We start from the raw sequence: 25,284 nt of genomic DNA, 5'->3' as shown, positions 1-25,284 counted from the left end.
ATGAGAAAGGCTACAATTTTTTATGCCTTCATCTTGTGATTAAGCAACTAATGATGACTTAACTCATGAGATAATTAACCTATCTGGACATAAATTTAGTGCAGGCTAACTATTAAAAAAAGTGATTTGCAAGTAGGGCCTACCTCCATTTCAGTAGAAAATATAATCTTTATTGACAGACTCAAGGTCTAGATATTAAAAAAAAAAATAGTACGCTGACAAACATGAAAGATTACACATTGATAGACATGTGCCCTAAATGGTTAAAATACATACAAATGAAGGTTCCAATATATCCAGAGGCTGGATGACATTATTAAGGGTCAGTTAAAGACATAATCCCATTCTTGGACTCAACCAGCCTTCACCTACATTTATACATGAATTTCCTGAGTGGAGCTTGGAAAGTGGGAACATTACAGTTAATTTGCTGGCACTTTCACACCTTGGGTACTTTAACAAGATTCTAAAAGCATTATTTGCCACCTTAATCTTGTTCATTTTAGCTTTACTGTGGATACACCATAGGTGAGAAAGGTCAACTTGAAAATGACTGTCCAGGTTTGGAAATGTTTTTGAAAAATAAGGAAGAAAATGTAGGAAAAGTCAAATAAAAAATTGTCTGGTTAATATCACTTTATTTTAATTCAGGTTTTTATACATATATATATATATATTTTTTCATGTCAGACATTTTAGAGAATGTAGGGGTCATGGAAATTTTTCACACAGTCATGGAAAAAATAAAATTTACTGGTAAAAATGTCATATTCCAACCAGAAGTGGTTCCAGATCTATAAATATTGCAATGACTCAAGAAACAAAACAGTGTAACTCTCTATAAAGGAGAGTGAAAAGGCATGAAAAAATGATTCTTTATTGAAATTAAAGGCAAAGATTTAATTCTGGTTTAACTTTAATGAGTTACCAATAAATTCAAGGTTTAGGGTGACTTGACGTGAGCCCAAATTGTAAATACAATGGGAACCTTAAACTTTTATGAAAATAAAATATATTTGTCTTTAAAAAAAAAAAAAACCTCAGAAAATAGTAATACCAGAAGGTTTTCTGGCAATGCATATTATATAATATACTTATTTATTTTTATTGCTCGTCATCAGTCTATAGAGGGAGCCACTGTAGCCTGCTGATCATTTACCGCACCCCGGTGAGAGAACAACCCCGAGCCCAACCTGCCCGGTACACCGCCCCCAGCATGTCATACTGCACGAACCGCATGTTCATCACAAGAGCAGCCTGCTCTCACTCAGCCATCTGATCATCTGACATCCACCGGATCACCGAACGTCTGCTTATCGCGCGCACACGGATTTGCAACAAGCCATCGAGCGGAGACGTTTTCTCGAGTGCGCCTGGAGATCCGCAGGTAACCATCCAGGTAGGTCGCCACGGGATGACACGGCTATAGCAGACAAAGATCACTTAACAACAAAAACAATGCAGAAACACGCTCAACTCAACGAGCAGAGGCAGAGTCTGCCGTGCCACTTGTTTGCTATGAATTGTCTCTTGGAACGTCTCAGTAACGACCTGAAACAACACGGGATAAAAGAAAACACGCATAATAATTACCCGAACAGCTTTAGGACGTGTTTTTGGTTTAGATATAGAATTCCTTATGAACTCATCATTTCCCCCTCCGAACGTTGGCTGACACGCAAGTGCATGTTTACGCACGATCTTCATGCGTATTACGCACGAAGGCATTTGGAGGAAAACAGCAGAAAAACAGTTCACTCAGTTGAAGTCGCAGATTTAGCTGGAGCGGTGCCAACATCAACATCACGCCAGCAGCGGGAGATGTTGGGACTCGTTAAGCAATGCCATCAATGATGTAATAACTGGTATTAAAACTTGTTGGCTTGTCAAGCCAAAAAAAAAGAAGAAAAAAAAACCTTGCACGCTCGATCCACTGGGTTCATGTGCATCTGGTTGCAGAGCTGCTCCGTCGTCATGCTGGGGATCTGCGTGTGTCTGTGTGCGGTTTTCTCACACGTCCTCTCCCAGGAGGCTGAGGAGCCCATCTCTTACACAGTAAGAGGACACATTTGACCATTTTTCAGTTTTGACAGAAGCTGAGAACAGAGGATTTTGAGGATGAATAACATGAATATCATATTTTTCTGTCCTTCCCAGTGCACAGAAGGCTATGAGTATGACCGTGTCAGAGAACAGTGCAGAGGTGAGAACATTTTCAGGCTGCCTGTGATTACGTTCTAAACGTTTGAATCCAAATTGAATGTGTCTTTGTTTCTTTCAAACTGTCAGACATCGACGAGTGTGCCTTGCTGGACGATGCCTGCAAAGGAGGGATGCAGTGTATTAACCACTTTGGCGGCTACCTCTGCCTCCCAAAGAGCGCCGTCATCTACATCAGTAAAGAGGGCGAGCAGGTGCCGCTGCCAGAAGTGGTCCCTCCTGTCCCAGTGGTCCCACCAATCCAGCCTCAGCTCCCACGGGTGTTCTCAGGCAATCAGAGGGTCCCTCAGCCCAGCCGGACAATTCGCTGTACCCCTGGATTCACAGCAGATGAGCAGAACCTCTGCAGAGGTAAGGTCAACTACCAAAGAGAATTAAAAAAAATTTTTTTTCAACTACAATTTGATGCAACATTCCTTGAAAAATTAGTCTTGTCTGCTACATCAACACATGGAAACGGTTCCTCTTATCTCAGCAAGTGGCGTCGACAAGATCCCCAGGAGAGAAATCGTACTCTGTCAGCAGAAGCAGAGGTGTAACCACAAAATATGTTCTGGAAGTGCAAAAAGGGGTGGCTGCCACACTTGCTCCATGAAAACTGTGTTTCTGAAATGTTCCAGAATATTAAAAAATTGATTTCCAGCCAAAGAGGCCATCACAAGACAGATTACAACACCCTAAAATGTGGCTGCAGATTGGAATCTCTTTTTACTGACAGCTTTGTATAGCAGTGTACAGATGAAGCCTTGATATTGAGAAGTATTTGGCCTTAAGGGCTTTTTATCTCCTGAATATCAGCAGTATGCTTTTGTTGCACTTGGCTAGATGTACGTCTCTAGCAGAACTATGTAGGTATTTGATAATTATGTGCTAATGACTTCAGAGGCTCAGTAAGCAGAGCTCCAAAGGTGAACTGTTCATCCATCTGTCTGACAGTCATCAGCAGCTAAACCATGCGCAGCAGCCAGATGTGTTGCAAGCCTCTCACTTTTTCTCGCTGTGATGTCATGTTTTGTAAACTCTTTGGTTGCTTGCAGCCTGATGTTTTTGGACTGAATTCAGCTTCTCACTGAAAGCTAAAGAACTGGTGTTGGTGTGAGTGTTGAGGTGCTTCGCGTCAGGTGCCAGTCAAGGAGATTTGATCAAATTGCGTGTTGTCCTACAGTGGCTATTCCCTGGGCCTTGACTCAAGACAATGGGGGTGTGTGCCTGTGTTTGATCTTCTTAAACGGGGAGTGGTTTAAAGATTCTCTCTCTCTCTCTCTCTCTCTCTCTCTCTCTCTCTCTCTCTCTCTCTCACACACACACACACACTCACACACACACACATACACACAAGAAAACACACACTGTTGTGGCATTTTTTTTTTTGCCAACCTTAAAGAGCATCTCTGACTCATACCCTCTTTTGTCATCGCTCCTATTTTAAACGTGATCTATTGGGTGAAAGATATGTGAGCTTTGCTCTATAAATGCAATTTCAGACAAAGTGAATTACCCCTACATGTGTTCAGTGGTTAGGAACTCCTCTTGCCAAAAGGCAGAGGTGTGTGGTGAGTAGCATTGTGGTGAATTTTGCAGTCATGCAGGGCTGCAGTGAAAGTAGCAAATCTGATTTCACACCTGGGGGCAACGATATGTGTGATGCTCTTCATGTGTTTCTCTGAATTGGAACCCAATTAGGTTTTATTGGAGTGTAAAATATGGCAGCGTATCAACAAGAGTAACCACATAATGGCTGGCAAGGGTGCATTATCTCCTAGCGTGCCGTTTCAGTGCGTGGGCTAAACAAAGAGGATTTTGCTGTCAGTGCTATTACTTTGAAATGACTGGAGCTTTAACTGGGAGGCGTCTGGTGCCTTAATTTCTGCTGGTATAATCTTTGTTTACATCAGGCTCTGGATTCTGCCTTTAACTCATTACAATGAGCCAGTTGTTCTTGGACGGAATTATCTCTTCTTTCTTTTTTTTTTCTTTTTTGTTCCACAGTGGCTGTTTTTACACAGTTACGTATCTTGCTAGCGAAGGAATTCCCATTAACTTTCAATTTAGGGAAAACCTCAATGTATCAAATAGCGCTTACAGCAGGCTCCTTCCCTGCTAACTCACCACTCTCCAGTGCCGAGTCAGGTAGGGCAAAGGGGAAGATGAAAGACCAACACTGACTGAAGAACCACAGAGAACTAACCCAGCCAGGTTGTAACAATGTTATGGCTGGAGCTGCTGCTGAGTTGTTTTTGATGACTTTATGTGGCAAATAGAAGAGATCAGTTAAACGTTACTATTAATAGCAATTGTCTCTGAAAGGAAAAAAAGCTGATGTGAAATGAACATTTGTGCTTATTTTATATATCACCTGCTGCTATGGGCATTCGAAACAATGATGTAGTTTTGTGGCGGTTTAGAGTTTAAGGGGTACCAGATTGTGACCAGGGGGGTTGCCAGGACAGCAGGATATAGCCGAAGGGGAACTTGATGAAGCCCCGCCCTACTCTTGTGCCGCCCTTAATCTGAGAGAGTATCTCTTGTATAAATAAAGGTTAAAAAAAAAAGACTCGTTGCTACTACTGTTTTAAATGCGAAATACCGCGCAGTATCACCAACTGGTACTGCAACAACAGACATCAATATTGTGTGTGTGTGTGTGTGTGTGTGTGTGTGTATATGTGTGTTTTTAACTTTATTCCACTAGGAGACGGTCAACATACATCCAAACTCTGAGTTTCAAGGTGAAAAGAACACAGTCTAAGATCAGAGTAGCATGGGATCATGGGAGTTGTTGTCCTTGTTAAACAAGCACCATTACAGACGAATCTGATGTGACACAAATGCAAGCCATGTTAACTGATGAGGGGAATGTATTTGAGTTTTATTCACATGTGTAATGGGTTTATTCAAATGAAATAGCCACTATTAACATTAGCTAACCATACGCTAACATGCGGACTTACATTAGATAAGTCCCAAGAAGCTAATGTAGCTAACGCTATGTGGTAAATTCCATCATGGGGTTGCCCATTCATAGAGGATATTACTTTATCAACATTTTGAGGAATGTTGTAACATTCTGTTCACTCAAGCAAGGGATACCCGATAGACAGTCAACAAAATTTAAACACAGTGTTTACCTTGAATGAAACTCTGGGTTTGAACAGTGATGCAAAAATGTAACACAGCCCCCCCCAAAAAATATGGCCAGTGGTCCTTTTGACATTTTATAGAGCAATTGTTACATAACCTTTTAAAGCTCAAATGCATGATATCTTCATTTAAATGAATGTCTCTCCCATTCAAGCGCTTGAGTTCTCACAGTGCTAATTAAACTCAGCTCCAGTTAAATCTCTCTGTTATTCACACTGTATGGAGTTTGTATCAATGGCAGCATAAGGAAAATATTATCAGCCCAAATTGATTAAATTCCAGTTACAAATCTCATCATTTCATCGGAGTTGTGTGATGCTAAAAATGATAGAACCAGCATTTTTACAGCAGCAGTAACTATGCAGTGGGCTAGCCTATGACATAAGCATGTGTCAACAGTATTATTGTTATACCTCTCGCTGCCAGAAGATGGAGACAAATTTGCCAAACTATGGCTTTAATGTAACACATGCCTATTTTAATTTAAAACGGCAGCTTCAAAACCTCCTGACACATCACAAACCATTTTTTTTAGTAGTGATTTGTGGTTGATTTGGAAGACACTTTTAAAGGCACTGATCTGTTCATTACTACATGCACACCTCACATCTATGGCTGTCTTAGAGCAGGTAAAAAAAGAAAATTTTAAAAATTGTGTTTTCTGAAAACATTATTTTGTCCTAAAATCCTGAACAAAAAGCATGTACCTTTTGTTCCATTGATGTGGTTCCCGTGCTGCTTCGCACACGAAATACAATATTACACGCCATCATCCTGTTGTTACCACTTGGGGCAGCAGAGGCCGCTGTTGTCTGAAAAAGCGACATATTGTTGTTTTAATGTAGCTTTAATATTAATAATTCCCATGGGAACAGCTGTTAACACGCGGGCAAAAACTGCTGCTGGCCCTCGGTTTGAACCTGAGCCTGAGTGTGTTGTTGTAGTGACACATAAGGGAAGTTGGCTCTTGATTCCATTACAGCGACGCACAAAAACTATGAACCTTAACTGTATGTGTGACAGCTTAATGATGCCCTGCATTTCCATGACTCCCCCACCTGCCAAACCTACACATGCACACGCACGCACGCGCGCACACACACACACACACACACACACACACACACACACACACACACACACACACACAGTGTTTACCAGGGGGATATGCCTACAAGTGGCTTGTTGTAGTCCTGTGTATGCATATTAACTCTTATTTTCAGCCAAAGTGAGATCACTTCCTCTCAGAGATGGAGGCCGTCCATCAAAAGTAGTTGAATCACTCATTAAATGTGATTTACAGTTCAACATTGTTTGACAAACACGCTGAAGAAATGGCAGCTTAACTGTATTTTCAGTGTCCTCAGGCGTCTCTGCGTTGGCCGAACACAATCATCATGTTTTATATTCTTTCTCTCTCTTAGTCTTGACATACTTTAGCGGGTGCTTATTTATTTTTCATCTCTAAATTAGATACTCATGTGCTGCAGTATGGGACATGAAAGGACATGCCACTCCTGTTTACCTGTCTGGTTTCCTGAGGTCAGGAAGGCTACATTACCACCTACATGCCTGACTAATTCACAGAAGTCTGGACTCTCCTCACCTGCAATGGATGGAAATCTTTCCTAAATATGTTCTATTAAAGCTGTTAAGCCCTGTGTGACAGAGAACTTGTGTACTTTTCCGAAGAAGGCCCGAGCGCATGCAATAACATTTTTCCACGAACATGCAATGCACTTGGGAGGAATATCTCTGGAATGTCAGTGCTGGTTGTTTTTTCCGTTTGCTTCCATCTTTTGTGATGGTAGAAATTACTCACCACCTTGACAGATAAGCATCGGATCGATGTGCGAGAAACAGGAATGCAGAGAGCAGAACAAGCAGAGGGAGCTGCCACGACGCTTCCAGCGGGCTTCACAATTTGACCTTTACAGTTTTGACTTCATAGCTCCACTTCTTGTTGTCTCATCCTGACATCCCAACAGTCTTTGCAGATCCGAGACAATATAAAAAGATGTAGGGACACAGAAAGAGATTCAGGAAATTCCTCAAGATGTTATCCTGTTACTGTTTGTTTCTCCATCAAAGATAGGGAAAGTAACACAGATATGGAAAATGTTCCACAGAGAGGGAAGGCTTAAACGCTGCCATGAATGTGATAAATGCTATTAGATTCAAACATTCTGCAACACTTTTGTAGCTCGACAGGAGGAAGTGGGATCAAACACACCGAGCCTTACTTGGGTTACCTGAGGCACAGCTTGTGCTTGTTGAACCCTCCTATTACAAGCTAAGCTCTTCCACCTGTGCACAGACTGATGATTTGCACTGTCCTGCATCACCATATGTTCACTCTGTCCCTGTGATTTTTACCTGCCATCTCAGTGCACCTGTAGCCTCAGCTGTAGCAACCAGCCTTTGGTGAATTCATGTTGCACCTTTGTAGTTGTTTTTGTTGGTTTATTTAGCCATGTCAGTTGTTCCAGACTGAAATATCTCAGTGGTGTTTGATACTTTAAAGCCATACTTCACCACCAAAAGTGTATTTTGCCTTTTTAATACACGCAAATGGGTATATTGAGCTCACAAAGAAACCTTTTTTTTTATCCTTCTCCATCACTTTTTTATGCCTTCAAAATATATTAAGAGCCAAGCACATTTATTTTGCTTGAAGCTAATGGCGACTGATGGCTAACAACTATAGAACTGTCCAAAAATGTCAGTTTATAAATTCTCAAGTGCATCATCCGGTATAATCCACTTGTTCTTCATCCAGCCGTATGCTCAGTAATCCACAAAATCTGATTTGAACTTAAAAAGCAAACTAGAACCCCTCCAGAGCAGTGATGTCTTGAACAAGAACAGGTGAGTTTGTGGATCGCTGAGCTTACGGCTGGACAAGGAAGATGTGGATCATATTGGACGACTGCACTTGAAAGTTTGTAAACTGAGGTTTTTGGACAGTTAGTTGTCTGACGACATAAGCCTCAAGCTAAACACACATGGCTGGCTCTTCTGATGAGCTCAGGTAGCTCCGAACAGGTCTGTCAGTAATCGTAGGGTCATCGGCTAAATCCTCCTCTTTTGAAGTGTCTTGCACCCGATGCTTCGTGATGCACATTCATGTATTAACAAGTTGGATGGTATCAGTTTGTGTGTGAATGGGTGAATATGCTGTAGAGTGCTTTCGGTGACTAAAAGCTTCATATGAGTGTAATCTGTTCAGTTTAGGCACTGTGTTTAGCCTGTTCTTGTCCTCCAAAGGTAGTATGTTCCCATAATGCACCATTTTGTTTCGTGATATTGTTAAAAAGAATCTTTCAGGGGACACAAAACTATACTTTGTGCACTCAATTCTTCCCTGGAGCCAAATGCCATAAGCATTTGAGCGTTACTCCAAACTGAAGGGGGTCCAGGCGCGTCTTCTCTGTTTTTTTACTCCTCCCTTCTCAACACATTTTCACCTCTGCCTGACTCCTCACATCTACACTTACACTTGTGACCTTTCCTGCCCCTCATCACAGGATGTCTTCTCTTCTTTGCCTCATCTCTTCACTCCTCACGCTCCTCATCATCTCAGCTCCTCGTGTTTTAACTTCGATGTAGAAAACTGTCCCGTGCAGCTGTTTCGCAGTTGCTTGTTACAGTATTCTCACTCAATAACAGACTGGTTCCAATTATTTTTGTCACTACCAATAACTCGAATCCAGAAAGATGAGACAATAGTCCCGGTTTAAAACACTGGAATGTTCCTTTAATGTGACCAGAGCAGAGTGGAGTATTTTTCATTCTCCGTGACTATATCCCAACCGTTGTTCAGGCAGCCAATCATTTGGCTTGTGCAGTGTGTCTGTACAGTGTTACTGTGTGTGTGTGTTTTGCTGCTGACATCAATGATGGCAGAGATGAGCAAAGGGGGAAGCAGCTTTGCTCTGCCTCCTCTCTGGAAATGCTCATAATGCTGTTGTTATTGGGTGCCGGTCCAACAGCCAGCTGCTTCCTCCTCAGAGGTGCTTCCATGTGATGATCTTTCCGTTTACCTCATGATGGAAAGGGACACAAGGCTACTATAAATCACTGTTCCGCTCGGCTGGATGACACTCGCATGCAGAGTTTCTCCTCGCCTCGATTCTCTATATCTTACATCCGTATTTACAGATTACATTCTGTTCATGATGCTATTAAAAAAATAAGCTTCAAAAAGCCGTTACATGGCTAGTCTTTACGCCTGGCAGGTAACGTGATTGATCTTCATGTTGAATAGCAGGAGTTGCTCAGTTGGTCCGACATTTTCAAAGCAACAGGAAGGGTTGTTATCAGATGGAGCGAGATGGGAATGTAACTGGCACACTGGATGGATTTTCAAGAACATCAAGACTGCCCGACCTTTAGAAGAGCGCGGAACAAACTCACAAATCAGTTAGTAAGTGTCAGCATGACTAAACTCCTGTTCCTCCTGAACAATGAGCACGATGAGAAGTAAATCTTGGGAGGGGTGTGAATAGCCAGTGCATGGAAATATTTCATGCCCAAATATGGATGGAAAATACTTCAAATATAAGTGTCTTGAATTTTTTTGGTTTTCTTATCAGCTGTGTGTTTGGGCTTGTTGTGAAAGGGAAACACCACCACTCCCATTTGTCCTGAGGTGTAAGACAGTGATAGTACACAAATGAAACAGAACGACGGGGGAAATAAAGGTGTTTGAGGGTAAACAAAACCACTTAGAAGCTGCTTTATGGCACGATAATTAATTAGAAGTTGTGAATTTTATGGGCTGTTAAGATCGCACATCTTGCCCCCTGCTTTTACAAAGACCGAATATTATCCAATCATGAGAGGGTAACTGAGATGTTGTCCAACTACAGGAGAGCTCCAACTATTATTTGGAGCAACTCCTGCTTTCCATTGCAGCGGTTCAGTGAAAACAAGACTAAATGCTCTCAAGTGCTAATTACAACAAGCCCTATCATGTCAGAATAAATCTGCAGCAAAAAACACATGGTTCTGAATTCACGCCAAATAATTTTTAGTCTTTTACACATGTACGTTTTTTTTTCCCCTCGCACTCTTGACAAATGTGAACATGCAGCGAAGAAGCGCCCCTTGACAGTTCATCACCCTGCTCTGTGTTGTAAAGTCTGTATAAAGGCTATTTAATGTTCAAACACCTCAAACAGACGCACACCCACCCTCACATCCATGCACACTCACATTGTTTGAGCTGCCGCCATGCCTGTCACTCCCCCAACTCCCACAAGGCATTTAGAATTAATCTCCCCAAAAAGCAAGAAGTTTTTCAACTCTGACATCACACATGCATACACGGCCGTAAATCTTACTTCAAATCTTTAAAGCGCTTTTTTTTTTGTTTGAAAAAAGGCCTCCGCCCTTTCTACTCATTCTTTCCTTCCACTTGTCTTCTGGATAGCCTTGTCTTAGAAACTGTTAGGACAAAATAACAAGAAAGCTGTGTTAAATTAATGTTGATAAAAAGAAAAATCTGACCTCAGACGAGAGTCACTTCTCCCCACACGCAACACATCATCACATTTGATCGCTTGTTGCAGTTAAACATGTTTTTTCTGTGTAAACTATGAGGACTGTGTTGGATGTGGTAAATCGTGGAGGCTTTATTGGACCTAAGAGCCCTGCCAGTATGGGATGACCTCCCACCCCACCCACAAACACACTCGCACACACACAAACGTTTGTACTGGCAACGTCTTAAAAGGTTTACTGACAAAGTAGCACTTACCGCAAGATATTCCCATGAATGAACCTCTGGATAGCATTCAGCACATATGCTTTTATTTAGCGCTCTCAAGCCTTCTTGAAGACCACGAGGAGGATGACCCTCGCATTCAATAGACTTCTTAGGAAGCATTGCTGCAGTGCTTATCTACAGTTAGCCATTGCATGTGAGGCTACATGATCCTTATTCAGATGTCTGCCCTGCAACACCAGCGTCTTCTTTACTTGTTACTAGTTCCCCAGGAAGCCAAAACCACTCTACCCAGCATAACTGCAGCACCGTGTCAGTTGAATGATGTCATCATATGTGCACCTGATCTGATTCTGGAGGGCAACAAAGCTGCAAGCCAAACCTACTACATCAGGTGTACTGTTAAAGTAATACTTTGAAAAGTGTATTTTTCAGACACTCATGAATAGATATCTTGAGCTGACAAGGATGTTTTCCCCTCCTGATTTACTTTTTGTGCCTGTAGAATGCAGAAAGAGGACACTTAGCTTGAGGCTAATGGTGACCGACAAGAATACTGCCCAAAAATACCTAATTATGAACTCTTAAGTGCATCATCCACTATAATCGATGTCCTCTCTATCCAGCTGTATATCGGTAATCCGCAAACATTTTAACGTCGGATTAAAAAAAACAAATTTCTCTTTTAGCGCTGCGGTTGCTGCGTTTTAATGGTTGCAAACTGCAGTGACAGCCATGTTGCAGACGTGCCAGGTGTAAATCAGCTGTCGAGAAAGCATGAGGCTACAAACAAACAGATGTGAAACAGAAGAAATAAGAAGGCTGCAAAAAAAAGTATTCTTTTACAAAGGTTGTTATTAATCATGGAAAATTTTGAGAAGCAAATGGGTATGACTGAATGAAAAATGTCATCTGACATATATCAGCGGTTTATGGGTAAAACTAAAACCCATCTTTTACAGCCCTCTTCCATGGGTACTATCCATGAACAATTTCCTAGTATTTATGCATGGGCTGGGAACATATTGGATGCAAACCCAGCCACATTTGTACATAAGAAAAAAGAAATTAAAACATGGGCCCATAATCAAATTATTTTGGCTGGCTAATAGTCACTCTTTTCTTGAATGATTGGATTGAAAACTGTGTGTGTAACAGTAGCCAGTGGGTACAGTGAAGTGAAGTGAGTAAATCTCACTCCTCAACATGTGAAAAGCTATGCTGGTGACAGATGCTAGCACCCATGGGTTTTACCCCATTAACATATAAGCTCATCACGCTATGGTCGTGAGTTGAGTATCCATGTCAGTTCAGTACAGGCTTGCTGACTGACATCTTTCGCCATTTGTTTCTGTGCTTTGGAGTGAAATATCTCAACGGTTACTGGAAGAAGCTCAGATATTTGCGTTCAGATAAAGGACGACCTCACAGCTGCTGGCGTGGTTGTAGACTGGATAACTGATGTAAACAAGGAGTGAAGTTTTCTGTCACCAAAACCATCACATTTTGGCAGCATCACGCTTGTGTTGTCTGCATCTCGGCATTATGACAGCACCTACAGAGAAGATTTTATCAGGAGTCATTAGTCTGTGACGTGTGTTGTCTTAATCTCCTGCCAGAAGGGAGGCCATTTCCAGTCTCAATGAATCACCAAATACCTCCAGTTAGAAGGCGTGGTTGTGTTTCACAGGGACTAGATCCTCGGGCTGTTGCTGTCTTTTCTCTAACTATTTGTTTGACGTCTGTTCACATATTTTGCTGTCCCTTATACAGATTTTTTTTTTTTACTCATTTAGTAAGTTTACCCTGTTAGCGCATCGTTAACACTGTGGCTTTTTATTGTCTCCTGCCATTTTCCTGCAAATGTCTGCATGTCTTAACCGCAGAGCATCTTGAGATGACATGAACAGATACTTTAACAGTTAGTTATCATAAATACATAGAATTGATCATGAAAATGCAGATAAAGTTGAGTTGACTGGACAAGCTGAATCTTGAATCCTGAAGCTACTACCTACACCACCAGGGAAGCTATGCTATGAAAGATTTGGGCTTCTTCCAGCGGTCAGTGACTCTGCGAGTGAAGCAGCTGGTATGGAGTGTTCAGTTGGTCACAATGCTTGGTTGTGGATGCTCTGTTCTTCAGATCCCTTTAAAACCACAACAAAGAGAAGATTTTTGTGCTTTTATCTATGTCCCTTGTTTTTTGTGCGGATCATGGAGCATACTTTCTTGGCTCCACCTCCCCACCCGTATGCGGTATGCACCTGATCTTTCAGGTGTGCCTTTAGATTATCCCTGCCTTTGTCCATAACCCTCTTCCTGTTCTTCCTTTCTTGAATAAAGACATGTTCACATTTGTGGGCTCTTCTGTAGCATGTCAAGCAAACTGCAAAATTCCTGCTTATAAATCAGGTCGGTTTTACAAGTTAGATCTCAGTGTTTCCTCCATATCACAGCCGAGGCCAGCAGCAGGAATGATATAATCATATCTGTTAGAGAAGCACGACCTGTTGCTCAGGGGAGACTTCAGGTTTTCCAGTTGTCTCACCTCTTTGACTCTTACTTGGCTAACACACATGTGAAATCACAGGAATAGTAGTAGGAGTAGTACCCCCTTCCTTTCCACTGTGTGTGTGTGTGTGTGTGTGTGCGTGCGTGCGTGTGCGTGTGTGCGTGTGTGTGGTATAACTGTCTGACATACTGCTAAACTGATGCCCACTGGCTGTCTGTGTGTATGATGGGATGTGTCAGACCACCCAGGAGGACTCCTGGTGGGCCTGCAGGGTGGAGAAGATATGGGTGTGTGTGTGTGTGTGTGTGTGTGTGTGTGTGTGTGTGTGTGTGTGTGTGTGTGTGTGTGTGTGTGTCTTTGTGAGAGCGAAAGAAAAGTTTAGAAAAAGGGGATGATTGGATAAACAAAAACATGAATCTTTCCACGATTGAGTCATGTTTTAACCAAATGCTATGTCTTCATGACAAAAAGTCATTTGGTTGTTTAAACATTTTTATGCTACAATTCAATTTATTTTTGAAATTGTAAATATATTTATTATTGGAGTCGGTCATCTGAAAAGTAAGGACACACAATTAATGGTCTTGAAAGTTTGGAAAATGCTTAATATTAACTAGCAAATTTTCAAGGTTGAGAATATGCTTGAATTTTAATATTCTCCTTCAAAGTAACTCTTATGAATATATGTGAAATAAAACTATTTCATCATCACATTTGTTTGGCCTGGTATTAATCATCAAAGTTACTAACAATAGCATTGAAACTGTGATTCTGGACGTATTAGATTGAGATACCTTGAAAGTTCTTGTAAACTGTATGGACCCTTTATCCAAATATTAAACGCTAACAGTGGATTTTGAGAATTTTGTGCAATGCAGCATCTATATCCTAGAAGTATTATGGTAAGTTTTTAATTAATAAATACTTTGAACTGGGAGATAAAATACTGCATCTGTCGTGATAGAAAGCACAAGACTTCATAGTTGAACTCTTCAGTTAAGTCTGTCTCTCTTTTCTACACACACACACACACACACACACACGCATGCACACACACACACACGCATGCACAAACACACGCACGCACGCTCAAACACACACACACACACACACACGTGCGCGTGATTCCCCCCTTCAAAAAGCTGTCCTGTTCGTAAAAGATATGATCTGTGTTTTTCCCCTTCACCCGGAGCTGTGCAGTAAAAAACCCTCTTTATTTAATCGCCTGCTCTCTGTGTGGACATGTGTGTTATGTCGGTGTGCGTGATGTGACGGTGATCACAGATTTTTACCGTCTGTGGAAAACAGTTCACACATGACAGATCACAGAGCACTTTACAGTCCAGACATGTTGCTTTGCTTTGTCGGCCATATGTTTCAACCTAGAGAGGACATAAACTACATCTAGGGTTGAGTACTAGTGTTCATAGTACTGGAACCTGGCATTTTATACCAGTAGTACTTTTTAAGTACTTTACTCTCTCTGTCTCTGTTTCTGGTAACAACTAAACTAGTGACGATTGATTTGTGCTAGTATAAATGCCAAGTTAAATGGCACCGTTTACTCCAGTTTATCCAACTAGCTAATTAATCACCCGAAGATGTCGATTCCCCACACTTTGTGGTCCATGGAGGATTCAGCTTCTGAGAGTGTGTGTGTGTGTGTGTGTGTGTGTGTGTGTGTGTGTGTGTGTGTGTGTTTATGTGTGTTTGCGTGCGTGTGGTGCATGTGTGTTTCTGTGTGTTCATCACAGACATAGATGAATGTGCTACAGGGAGACACACTTGTGGCCCTGAGCAAACATGCTACAACACCAGAGGCTCCTACACCTGCCACTGTCCTCCGGGTTATCAGAGGAATGGAGACCAATGTGTTGGTGAGTCGTTGACGCACTAAACATACTTTGTCCACTCACTTGTTGCTGTTTATTATTTCATCTCTTTGGGGGTCCAAGCTTAACTGGGATCTCTGTACATGTCCCAGTTCCAGCGATGCTGAGAACCATTTTTTTTAGTTGAGGTCCAAGCAGTGCAGTGAAACTGCATGAAACCTGCTTTTTTCATTTATCTTGCTTTTTTCATCTCTGTCCACTTAAAGTTTTTCAAAAGCAAAACCATAAGGTTTAAAAAGAACAATGCTTTATTCCTGTGAGCTTTAGTGGAATCAAAGTGGATCATGTCCCCCCATCACTTGCCTTGACTTTGTTCCTCTCGGGAACATTGCGTCACTGTAGCCGCGCTTTTTCTCACTGGAGCTCTTCACCTGGAGTAACTGAGAGAAAGGGCAGCTCCTATTTTCATAGTTACAATACATAACTAACAATCTTTTGACCGGAGTTTTTCCCCTTTGATAATGAGTCACGGAGCAAAGGAGCCATTGCTGCACCAGAAGAGCTGCACTCTATACTCATTGAACCTTGAGTTACAATACGTAACCGTAGTAAAGGAAGAGAGTAGTCACCCCACCTCGGACTTGAGCCCAAATCTACAAAACATGCAGTCTGAGCCAGGCTTGTTGGCTGTATGAACACATACTCAACGTCACAGTAACTAACAAGCTCTCGAAGAGCTCTCCAAGCAGTGATGGTGATCCAGTGTAGCTGGAGGGAGAGGTCCGTCCACCCTCACGGAGGAAACTGATCACGGCTGCTTGTATTTGCCATCTCATCATTAAATGACTATCCAAAGCTTGCACTGGAACAATAATCCACTGGAAAATTGAGAGTGTTGTCCTCCTGAGCACTTCCTTGTTTTATATTAAGGATGGACACACCTACTTTTTGGTTAAAATGCTGCCCCCTTTTGTTTTGGAGTGTGAATATCTGTTAGGGTTGCACCTTTAAAAGCACATTAGAGAGGGATTTTTTTTGGTGATGGGATGAATGTGCGCCTAACTAGAAACATTTATTATTCAGGGCAAGTAAACATTATTTAACTGTGTGTGTGTGTGCGTGTGTGTGTGTGTGTGCGTGTGTGTGTGTGTGTCTGTGTGTGTGTTTGTGTGTGTGCTTGGGTGCATCCCTGTGTGTTTGTGTTTTCCTGCAGACAGAGACGAGTGTATTCTGACACACTACTGCATGCACAAATGTGTTAACACTCAGGGCTCGTACTTCTGCGAGTGTAACGCAGGTCACATGTTGGCCAGCAACAACCACAGCTGCATTGGTAAGTCACTAAAAACAACATGTGTTCACACGTGTGTGTGTGTGTGTGTGTGTGTGTGTGTGTGTGTGTGTGTGCAACCTTCCATTGTAATCCAAAAGGAGCCTTTGAGACATCTTGTGCTGGTGTCCACCAGATTGAATATCACATGATCTAATATATTAAGCTGAAAGCAAATGACAGCAGTTATAAATAGAATGAATCATCTTTGTTTATGTCGCGTTTTATAAAGAGTGGGAGAGAAAACCACACACTGGGAGAAAAGAAGTAACTGTGCACATGATAAAGTAAAATACATCAACAAAACTAAGAAGCTGAATCACATTTGACTGAGGAATGGTCCGGAATGACCAATGAACCAGAGTATCTCAGGTTGCATGTAGGCTCATAGGGGGTCTGGAGAGGTCAGATATATATTTTGGAGCTACCCCTGTACAGATGGTCACTGTCAACATTTGCTCTGTTTCTCCAAGTCCTCGGTTTTCTCAGGATGTTATTGAAAGTTACACTATAGCCTGCTGTTTATTTCTGAAACAGATTTAGAAACCCGTCAAAACGCCATGACTTGCTCCTAGCTAGGTTCCCTGTCTATTTTTATTTAGTGTGTGTGTGTGTGTGTGTGTGTGTGTGTGTCTTTTGGCCTGTGTTGGAGAAGTCAAAGGAGAAATTCCTTCCCAAAATTAAATCGTATGTTATTGTGTGGTTTTCTGTGGCGTATTTCAAGGTTGATTGTAGTTTAACAGGTTTTATGGTTTTGATTTATTGGTAAAAATAAAAGTAAGTCTCTTGAAATGTTGGTAATAGACCACCATTTCCCCCGGAAACTGATTGGCTACAATGGATATGACAGAATGGCGCAGCAGGCTGATGAATCCCGGTTGTTACATTAGCGCCCCCTGTGGTTTGTTTGGAGAGGGGAATCCTCCCATAAGTTGTGCTTTGCTGATGAAGTTCCTTTGCCACCATGTGAAAAGATATAGCAGACGACTCCACGTGTCAGCGGTGCAGACAGGGTGGGGCGATGACTAGGACACTAATTGGGGATGGGAGGCAAAAAGCAAAATTCAAAAGTGCAAAGAAAGCATGATAAGCATGACCGCTTTACAACTTGGGTTGGTGCTGAGCTCGTTATTTTTCTTGGTATGTTTCATGATGAATCAAACGGTGCCTGACGGTTCATCGCGGTGAGTGTAAAGTGTTCAGTCACGAGAGATACCACTTGACATCACCCCTGATGTGTTAAAACACAGTCAGGGCAATGCTGAGTGAGAGTGGTTACAACACACTACATATTTGTCCCGATCAAACAGCTGATCAAACACAAAATGTATCTACAGGTATTTGATTTGCTAACTTTTCAGCTTTTTTTTCCTCTAAAGAATTTCTATTTTTGCTTTTATTAAAAAAAAAAAAGTTAGTACAATGTTACAGGTACCGAGATAATAAACATTATTCACAACTGGCATAAAAGCTTGCCTATGACGAATGTCCAGCTCAATGTAATGTGAATATTACTAATTTCAAAAAGGGCTGAAGTGATTGAATTAAGACGCTGCTTGTAATGAACCAGTATCCTTGTTTAATCATGCATGTGTAACACTTGTGTGTTTCAGACGTCAATGAATGTGATACACAGAGTCCCTGTCAGCATCACTGCTACAACCTGATTGGTTCCTTCCTGTGCCAGTGTGACCAAGGATATGAGCTGGCACAAGACATGGTGTCCTGCCAAGGTGTGCGCCCATGCACATACCCACACCCACCCACACACGCGCACACACACGTTCAAACTAGCACACACACACACACACACACACAAACCCTCACATACACTACATGCTGTGGTTGATATATAACCCTTTTAATAAAAAAATCACGTGTGTGTGTGTGTGCTTGCTTGCATTTTTCCAGACATTGATGAATGCAGCTTCTCCAGCTACATGTGTCAGTACCAGTGTATTAACAGCCCAGGAAGTTACACGTGTGAGTGTCCGGAAGGCTATCAGCTCCAAGGAAACAGATTCTGTCAAGGTACTACACTCCTCCCCCACCTTCCTCATCCCTCCACCATCTGTTATTTTTTTAATTTTAAATCCCCCTACGTGTATTCATTTATGTATTTTACCCTCCCTTCAGTTTTTACACACAACAAATCTCCCCAGCGACTCATCCCCTCCCTTCCTCCTCTTCCTGAGCTCTTTGAAGATAACTTTTCGGAGGAACTTGATCATTCTAGCTATCATCCACTATTCTACTTCTACTCACAGCTGTCATGGAAAGAATGCAGAGATGAAGTGGCACAATCACAGAAACTTTATGTTGCCCTGCACAGCCTCCTCTGCAAATTTATATGCATGATGTTATTTTTTATTTAAGTGGATTTATTTGACACTCAAGCGCTCTTTCAAAGAGTGAGCTGTTATGTTTTCCCTCTCCCGCTCGGTCAGGTGCACGCTTTATAGAGAGAGCCATGAATCCAGCTTGTTGTGTCAGAGGGACCTTTGGGTGATGAATCCAGGTAGTTGTGCCAGAAATAGCCCTGTGGTTTGAGGCACTATTTTCATGGTCCTGCTGGGAAAGAGCTGCCGTCTGATGCTGTAGCGGGGGCTTCCCTCGACTAGATCCCTGCAGGCTTCCCTCGACTCCACAGCTGCTGGAAATGCACGAACAAACCTGTTTCACGCCTGTTTTATTGCTGCCGTAACACAACCCTAAAGCGCTATCCTTGAATTACATGTACTAAACTTTCATCAATCAAGTGTGTGTTTTAGAAGTGGGCCATACCAGTATAATCCAGCTATTTTTGACTATTTTTTTTCTCTGTCACTCTGCCAACCACTAGATATAAACGAGTGTGAGACAGGAACCCATAACTGCCAAGATGATGAAATGTGCTGGAACTATTATGGAGGCTTTCGCTGTTATCCCAGAAACCCTTGTGAGGCGCCTTACACCAAAACTTCTGAAAAGTTAGTAAACACCATCTTGTTCTTTTGTTTCTCTGTTATCAGTTCATCCAGCCAGGCTGAGATTTCCCTGTTTGTTTTGTGTTTGCAGTCGCTGTATCTGCCGCTCTCAGACTGAGTGCCAGGGTCTCCCTCCGTCTATTGTCTACAAATACATGAGCATCCAGGCGGACCGGCCTGTGCCAGCAGACATCTTCCAGATCCAAGCCACCAACATCTACGCCAACACACACAACACCTTCAGGATCAAAGCCGGGAATGAGGCAGGAGAGTTTTTCCTTCGAGTAAGTCAAGTGTGTGTGAATGTGTGCGTGTGTGTGAGGGGAGAGTGTAATAGGATGATAATGGGCTGGTAAATAAACTGTTGTTGTGCTGGGCTGTAAAAACTAGCAGGTTATAGTGAAATCCATAAAATTACTCACGTTTCCACCCTGTACAATAAACCACTATCAATCAACATGGTACCTGTAACGTCTCACGGGCACCATAGACAAGTGAAGTGATGATCCAGGCCCTCTAAAAAGTAAAGGGAAATTAAAAAAAAACAACAAAAAAAAACCAAAATAACAATAGCCAAAAATATACTCTCAAAGACATAAAAATTGACGAGATTGAACTTATTTTCATCTTTATCCTCTACACGAATAACCAACACTTTTAGGATTTTTGAAGCATGAATGGAATCACAAGAAATGGAGAGCTAACATTTGGCTATGAGTGAACTATACAACCGACATATGACATTTCATTTACAGCAAGACTTAAACATTCACTCCTCTTTAGCCACCTGTAAGCATGTGGTATTTACTGACTTGATTTATATTTTACAGCAAAAACTTTCAAATATTTGAAGCTCATGTTAACAACAGACCTTATTTCAGGCTATGAAACAATAACCTATTGACTTTGAAAGGAGGGAACCAGACTTTCAATAATGTTACCTTGGTTTCAGGTCTTAGTACTCATTTCTGCACCGCTTTATTTAGGCCTTTTAATCATTTTTCATTTTCTATTTATTTCTAGAAACCATCTTGTGCCCCCCTTGAAGTGTTTGCCTTTTTGTTGTGGTGTGTTTTCGGGTAGCGTGGCGTTTCACGCTGTAAAGAAATACTTATGCAAACATGATCCAACCCCAACATAGAAGAACTAATAGGTGTTCTCCATAAATTTGAGTATGAATTGTAGATGATATCTGCAAAAAAGTAGGAGAAATATCGAGAACTCAGGATCTGCCTTCTGTATTACACTGTTTCTCCTGCTTCAGACACTTATTAGCATTCAAAACAAACCCAACCATGGGGAAAACTCGTCAATTATAGGAGTGAAAACACTGAAGAAATAGTATCTTAACGTAATTTAATCCACTGACTATTAATCTGCGTTCTCATTCTTGCTCATCCTGTTTTCCTGCAGCGTTCCAGCAACGTGAGCGCCATGCTGGTGCTAACCAAGCCTCTGTCAGGCCCCAGGGAGCATGTCGTGGACCTGGAGATGATCACGCACCATCTGACCATGAACTACCGCTCCAGCTCACTGCTACGGCTCACCATCATAGTCGGGGCCTACGCTTTCTGAACACCACAGTTCGCGTCAGCTGTGCAACACAGCAGACGCCTGTTTCAGCATAACATACTGTAATTTTCCATACATCACAATATACGCCACATAACGGAGGCTGTCCCGGGATGGCAGTTACAATAGGCTCGCTCATGACAGTGTAATGATGTGACCACTGGGTGTCTTTTTCCATCAGGATGCTGGGAAGCATCATGATGAAGGGTCCTGGGGAATCACGGTTCAATAACAGCACTTAACATTATAACATTTTCCTCTATAAAGTTGAAATGTTTTGCCTGAGGTGAAGGGTTACTGGATGCCATATTTCCACTCATATTGGTTGTTTGCTGCTTTCCTCAGGAAAAGACACCTAGTGGACGCATATTCAAACTGTGATGAATGTGGAATGCAGCTCCATTTATCACCTCACTCACACCACCACTGCTAAACGTGTGAGCAGCAGTGCAGCACTCTGTTGTAAGAAAGAGAGGAAATCATATTTTCTATATAAATGCACATGACAAATATCCCGTATGAGCAGCTTTTGATGCATTTGCAAACCTTCTCAATCACAATTCTCTGTTGATAAATGTTAGTTCTGCTGCACCATGCTACTCATGCACGTTTGTGTATAGTTTTACTTGTGAGTAATCATTTCCAGAACATTGTAACATTGTTGAGCAGGCCTGATGCGTGACTTAGCTCACAGGGGTTGAGTCGTGTATATACCTAGGTAACAAATCTGTGTGCTCATGTGTGGATGTGTGTGTGTGTGTGTGCAAGCAAGTGGAAGTGTGAAACACGCACGGAGAGAGAGGTAAGAGTGAGAAAGAGCTTATTCAACTCTTGTGGTTGAGCTGTTTATACCTTAGTGTGATAGAGTCTTAAAGTAATACTTCATCCAAAAAGTGTAATTTACCTTTGAAGTACTGAAAAATATTTCTGTATTGGTATCAAAGATGCCCCCCCCTCCCCCCAGCACTTCATTAATCTCTAGAGTGTAGAAAGAGCCAGCAGTTTATATTTAGCTTGAAGCCAGTGGTGACTGACGGCTAACAACGGCAAAACTGTCAAAAAACATATCTGTTTACAAACTCTCAAGCACATCGTCTGCTATAATCCACATCTTTATTACACGTATATTTTGGTCTGAGGTAAAGCAAATAATAGCAGTTACAGTTCGGTGCTACTGCGAATGAGCTCAGGAGCTTTGTTTTTTTGCTTAAATCTAAGCGTTTGCGAGTACTCAGCATACAGACGACATGGATTATACCAGATGATGCATTGAAAGTTTGCAAGTGGACGTTTTTGTTTGGCTATTATTTGCCTTCAGACGCCGTACGGGAGAGTTGAGAGTACTTGAAAGTCAAATAACAGTTATTGGATGAGGTATTAAGAGCCCTCGGTCTGAGCGGCAAGAACACGCACAGGAAATGTCATTTTTCGTAGCACACCTTGGCTCGATGCACCGTCATGCTTGTTTGAATCAACTGCTCACTGGTGCCACTGCGATTCTCCGGAGGAACAGCTCGGCTTTCTTATGTCGCTCCCAGCCGAGGAGTCACGCTGGCACCAGGCTGGCGTGCGTGATGGAGATAATTACAGTGCTTTGCCATGTAGCTGGTTCATGTGTGACACAGGGGGTTATACAAGAGTTAATACAATGTCACCACACTTTTGGCAAGATGAGAGATCTTTCACTAACTGCTATACCTTTCATGACTCCATGTGTCTGCTCTGGTTTATTGCAGAAACACTGTACAGTGGAGACATGCAGCCCTGAAAACCACATGTTGTTGGACTCTGTGTGTAGAAAAATGTATAAAGTTATCCATCTTTGATCAAAAGTGTGGTCACAGCACCGATCATGCCGTAGTGCCTTCCAGGTGTAAACACTATAACACTAATCATTCATGCTATAACTCCCCTCAAAGAAATGCTTTCATGTTTTTTTTTTCTCCCCTTCTTCTATTTAAAATATATTTTTTCACATGTATCTTACATTGATTGTACTCTGAAGAGCAAAAATTATATTGTGGAATAAAATATGATTTTGAGTCAAATGTGTGAAGGCAAGAAATGCAGCCCTCTGCCGTGCGTGTGAACAAGATCTGACTTCACTTCCAGTATCATGGAAAGTGCAGCGCTTGTATGAAATGCTCCGTTTGCTCTACTCATGCTTTTGGGAAAACAGGAGGATGATTTCATCTGAATATAATAATGATAAATGCAGTAAACACATTGACCTAGCTGTCATATCTGTCTTGTTTATATAGATCCAGGGGGATGTAGTCATGTAGTATGTTGAGTCAGTTTGGGCTTAGGGACAAACGTAAAGCCTGCAACGCGGCATGCACACACACACACGCACACACACACACACACACACACACACACACACACACACACATATTTAGAATCTGAAATTGGTTGGGAGTGGTTTTATGGTAAGTTGTTACTCAATCATTCTGCTGTCTAGGGCTTTAGTCAGAGCAGCGTTGGGACTTGTAAGATGATCCACGATGTGTCATTGTTTCCCATCTTCAGCTCCTCACTCATTGGCGCTCTCTGTTTTCGCTGTCCGTTCGTGATTCAACCCCCAGAAGAAAACATTGCTCACCCACTTTTTCTATGACTCAACCATGCTACAATTTTCATAAAAAGAAGAACATTTTTCAAGTTTTTGATTCATATTCCACTCAGGGCAGTGGTGAAGATAATTAACTTAATCTTCTTGTATATAACTAGACATTTCATTAATCACTACTAGATTTATTATATAGATGAAAGTCCAAGTGACTGGCGGAGGATCATAGGAACCGAATTAGTCATGCTGGATGTTTGTGACCCACTATTTCATTCCAATTATGTAACAACATTTTTCCCTTTTAACTGGAGCTGATTTAAGATATTGACTGTAATGTTTTACACTGTCGAATCTGACAAAAAGCAACAAGATAATTCAGAAGAAAGGAACACACTGATTCGTCAGTAAAGATGATGGAGGTTAGATTATCATTAAATGCTGGTGATCATAAAGGCTAACACCAATTCTTTTTTCACTCTACCAAATCTAGAGGTCCGGTTCTGTTTTATGTAGCAAAAAAAAAGAAGGGATATTTAGTACATACAAAAATTCCATATTTTTAACTGGGTTAGCTTTACCTTGTTGGCACATCGCAGCAAAATTGTTCCATCCATTTTCTACCGTTTATCCTGTTAAGGGTCGCAGGGGGGCTGGAGCCTATCCCAGCAGCCTTCACCCTGGACAGGTCACCAGTCCATCGCAGGGCCAACACATAGAGACAGACAACCATTCACACTCACAGTCACACCTACGGTCAATTTAGAGTATCAATCAGCCTCGTCCCCTCTTGATGTCTTTGGACTGTGGGAGGAAGCCTGAGCAACCGGAGAGAACCCACAGAGGAACAGGGAGAACATGCAGACTCACACAGAAAGATCCTGTGCTGGAGCTGGGACTCAACCCTGGAACCTTCTTGCTTAAACAATTATTATTACAAAATAATTACATGTATGGCAATAATCCAACTAATGACCCTACTCTAATTGAGACAGTATTTTGATCAAGGTGTTTCTTATCGACTATTTCCCTCATATTTCAATGTGCTATAAAGCAAATATGTGACTACTGGCTCAATTTGGCTTCAAACCATTTTGTTGGTTCACTTTTTTTTTTTTTTTTACTAATTATGTAAAAAAAAAAATTTTTAATTTAAAAAGTAAAAACTGCTCAGCTCGAATGTTTGGAGCGGCCACCGGAAGCTGCAGTGTGCATAGCAATGCAGTCTCATAAAATGCAGCAAAAATTCAGGTAGTGCTCGGTGTGATTAATATGTATACATGTCTATAGTGTACCTCAAGAATGTGACATAGATCTCAGCACTCTACAGCTTAATCCCATCATTGTCTACTTCTACTCTGACCTTATGCAAGTTAAACTCATTCGAAAATACTGTTTATGTAACCGAATC

The 25,284-nt window shown here is 41.7% G+C and overlaps 1 protein-coding gene across 2 annotated transcripts; it reads left to right on the top strand.

Annotated features, from left to right (window-relative positions):
• Positions 1-1,169: 1,169 nt before the first annotated feature.
• efemp1 (EGF-like fibulin extracellular matrix protein 1) lies at positions 1,170-23,897 on the top strand. Of its 2 annotated transcripts, none has more exons than XM_086180507.1 (11): positions 1,170-1,387; positions 1,960-2,055; positions 2,158-2,203; positions 2,290-2,571; positions 15,359-15,481; positions 16,650-16,769; positions 18,380-18,499; positions 18,678-18,797; positions 19,609-19,735; positions 19,824-20,016; positions 21,146-23,897. In XM_086180507.1, exons 2-11 carry the CDS (start codon positions 1,975-1,977, stop codon positions 21,305-21,307), a joined length of 1,374 nt encoding a protein of 457 aa, XP_086036633.1. In that variant the 5' UTR covers positions 1,170-1,387; positions 1,960-1,974; the 3' UTR covers positions 21,308-23,897. The 2 variants fall into 2 exon arrangements, with proteins under 2 accessions (XP_086036633.1, XP_086036632.1); XM_086180506.1 differs by having other exon boundaries at positions 1,170-1,399.
• The last annotated feature ends 1,387 nt before the right edge of the window (positions 23,898-25,284 follow it).

This window comes from Aulostomus chinensis, chromosome 16 (assembly GCF_037954235.1).
Source record: "Aulostomus chinensis isolate RoL2024-O1b breed Wild chromosome 16, RoL_Achi_v1.0, whole genome shotgun sequence".
NCBI classification, from domain to species: Eukaryota; Metazoa; Chordata; class Actinopteri; order Syngnathiformes; family Aulostomidae; genus Aulostomus; species Aulostomus chinensis.
This window is presented reverse-complemented; position numbering and strand designations above follow the sequence as displayed.

What these genes read in the sequence shown, in the direction of transcription:
- efemp1 (XM_086180507.1), top strand. Translation starts at nt 1,975, where the DNA reads ATGCTGGGGATCTGCGTGTGTCTGTGTGCGGTTTTCTCACACGTCCTC. An exon ending in GAATGGAGACCAATGTGTTG is followed by an intron (nt 15,482 to 16,649) that starts GTGAGTCGTTGA and finishes GTTTTCCTGCAG; the next exon opens with ACAGAGACGAGTGTATTCTG. An exon ending in AGGAAACAGATTCTGTCAAG is followed by an intron (nt 18,798 to 19,608) that starts GTACTACACTCC and finishes GCCAACCACTAG; the next exon opens with ATATAAACGAGTGTGAGACA.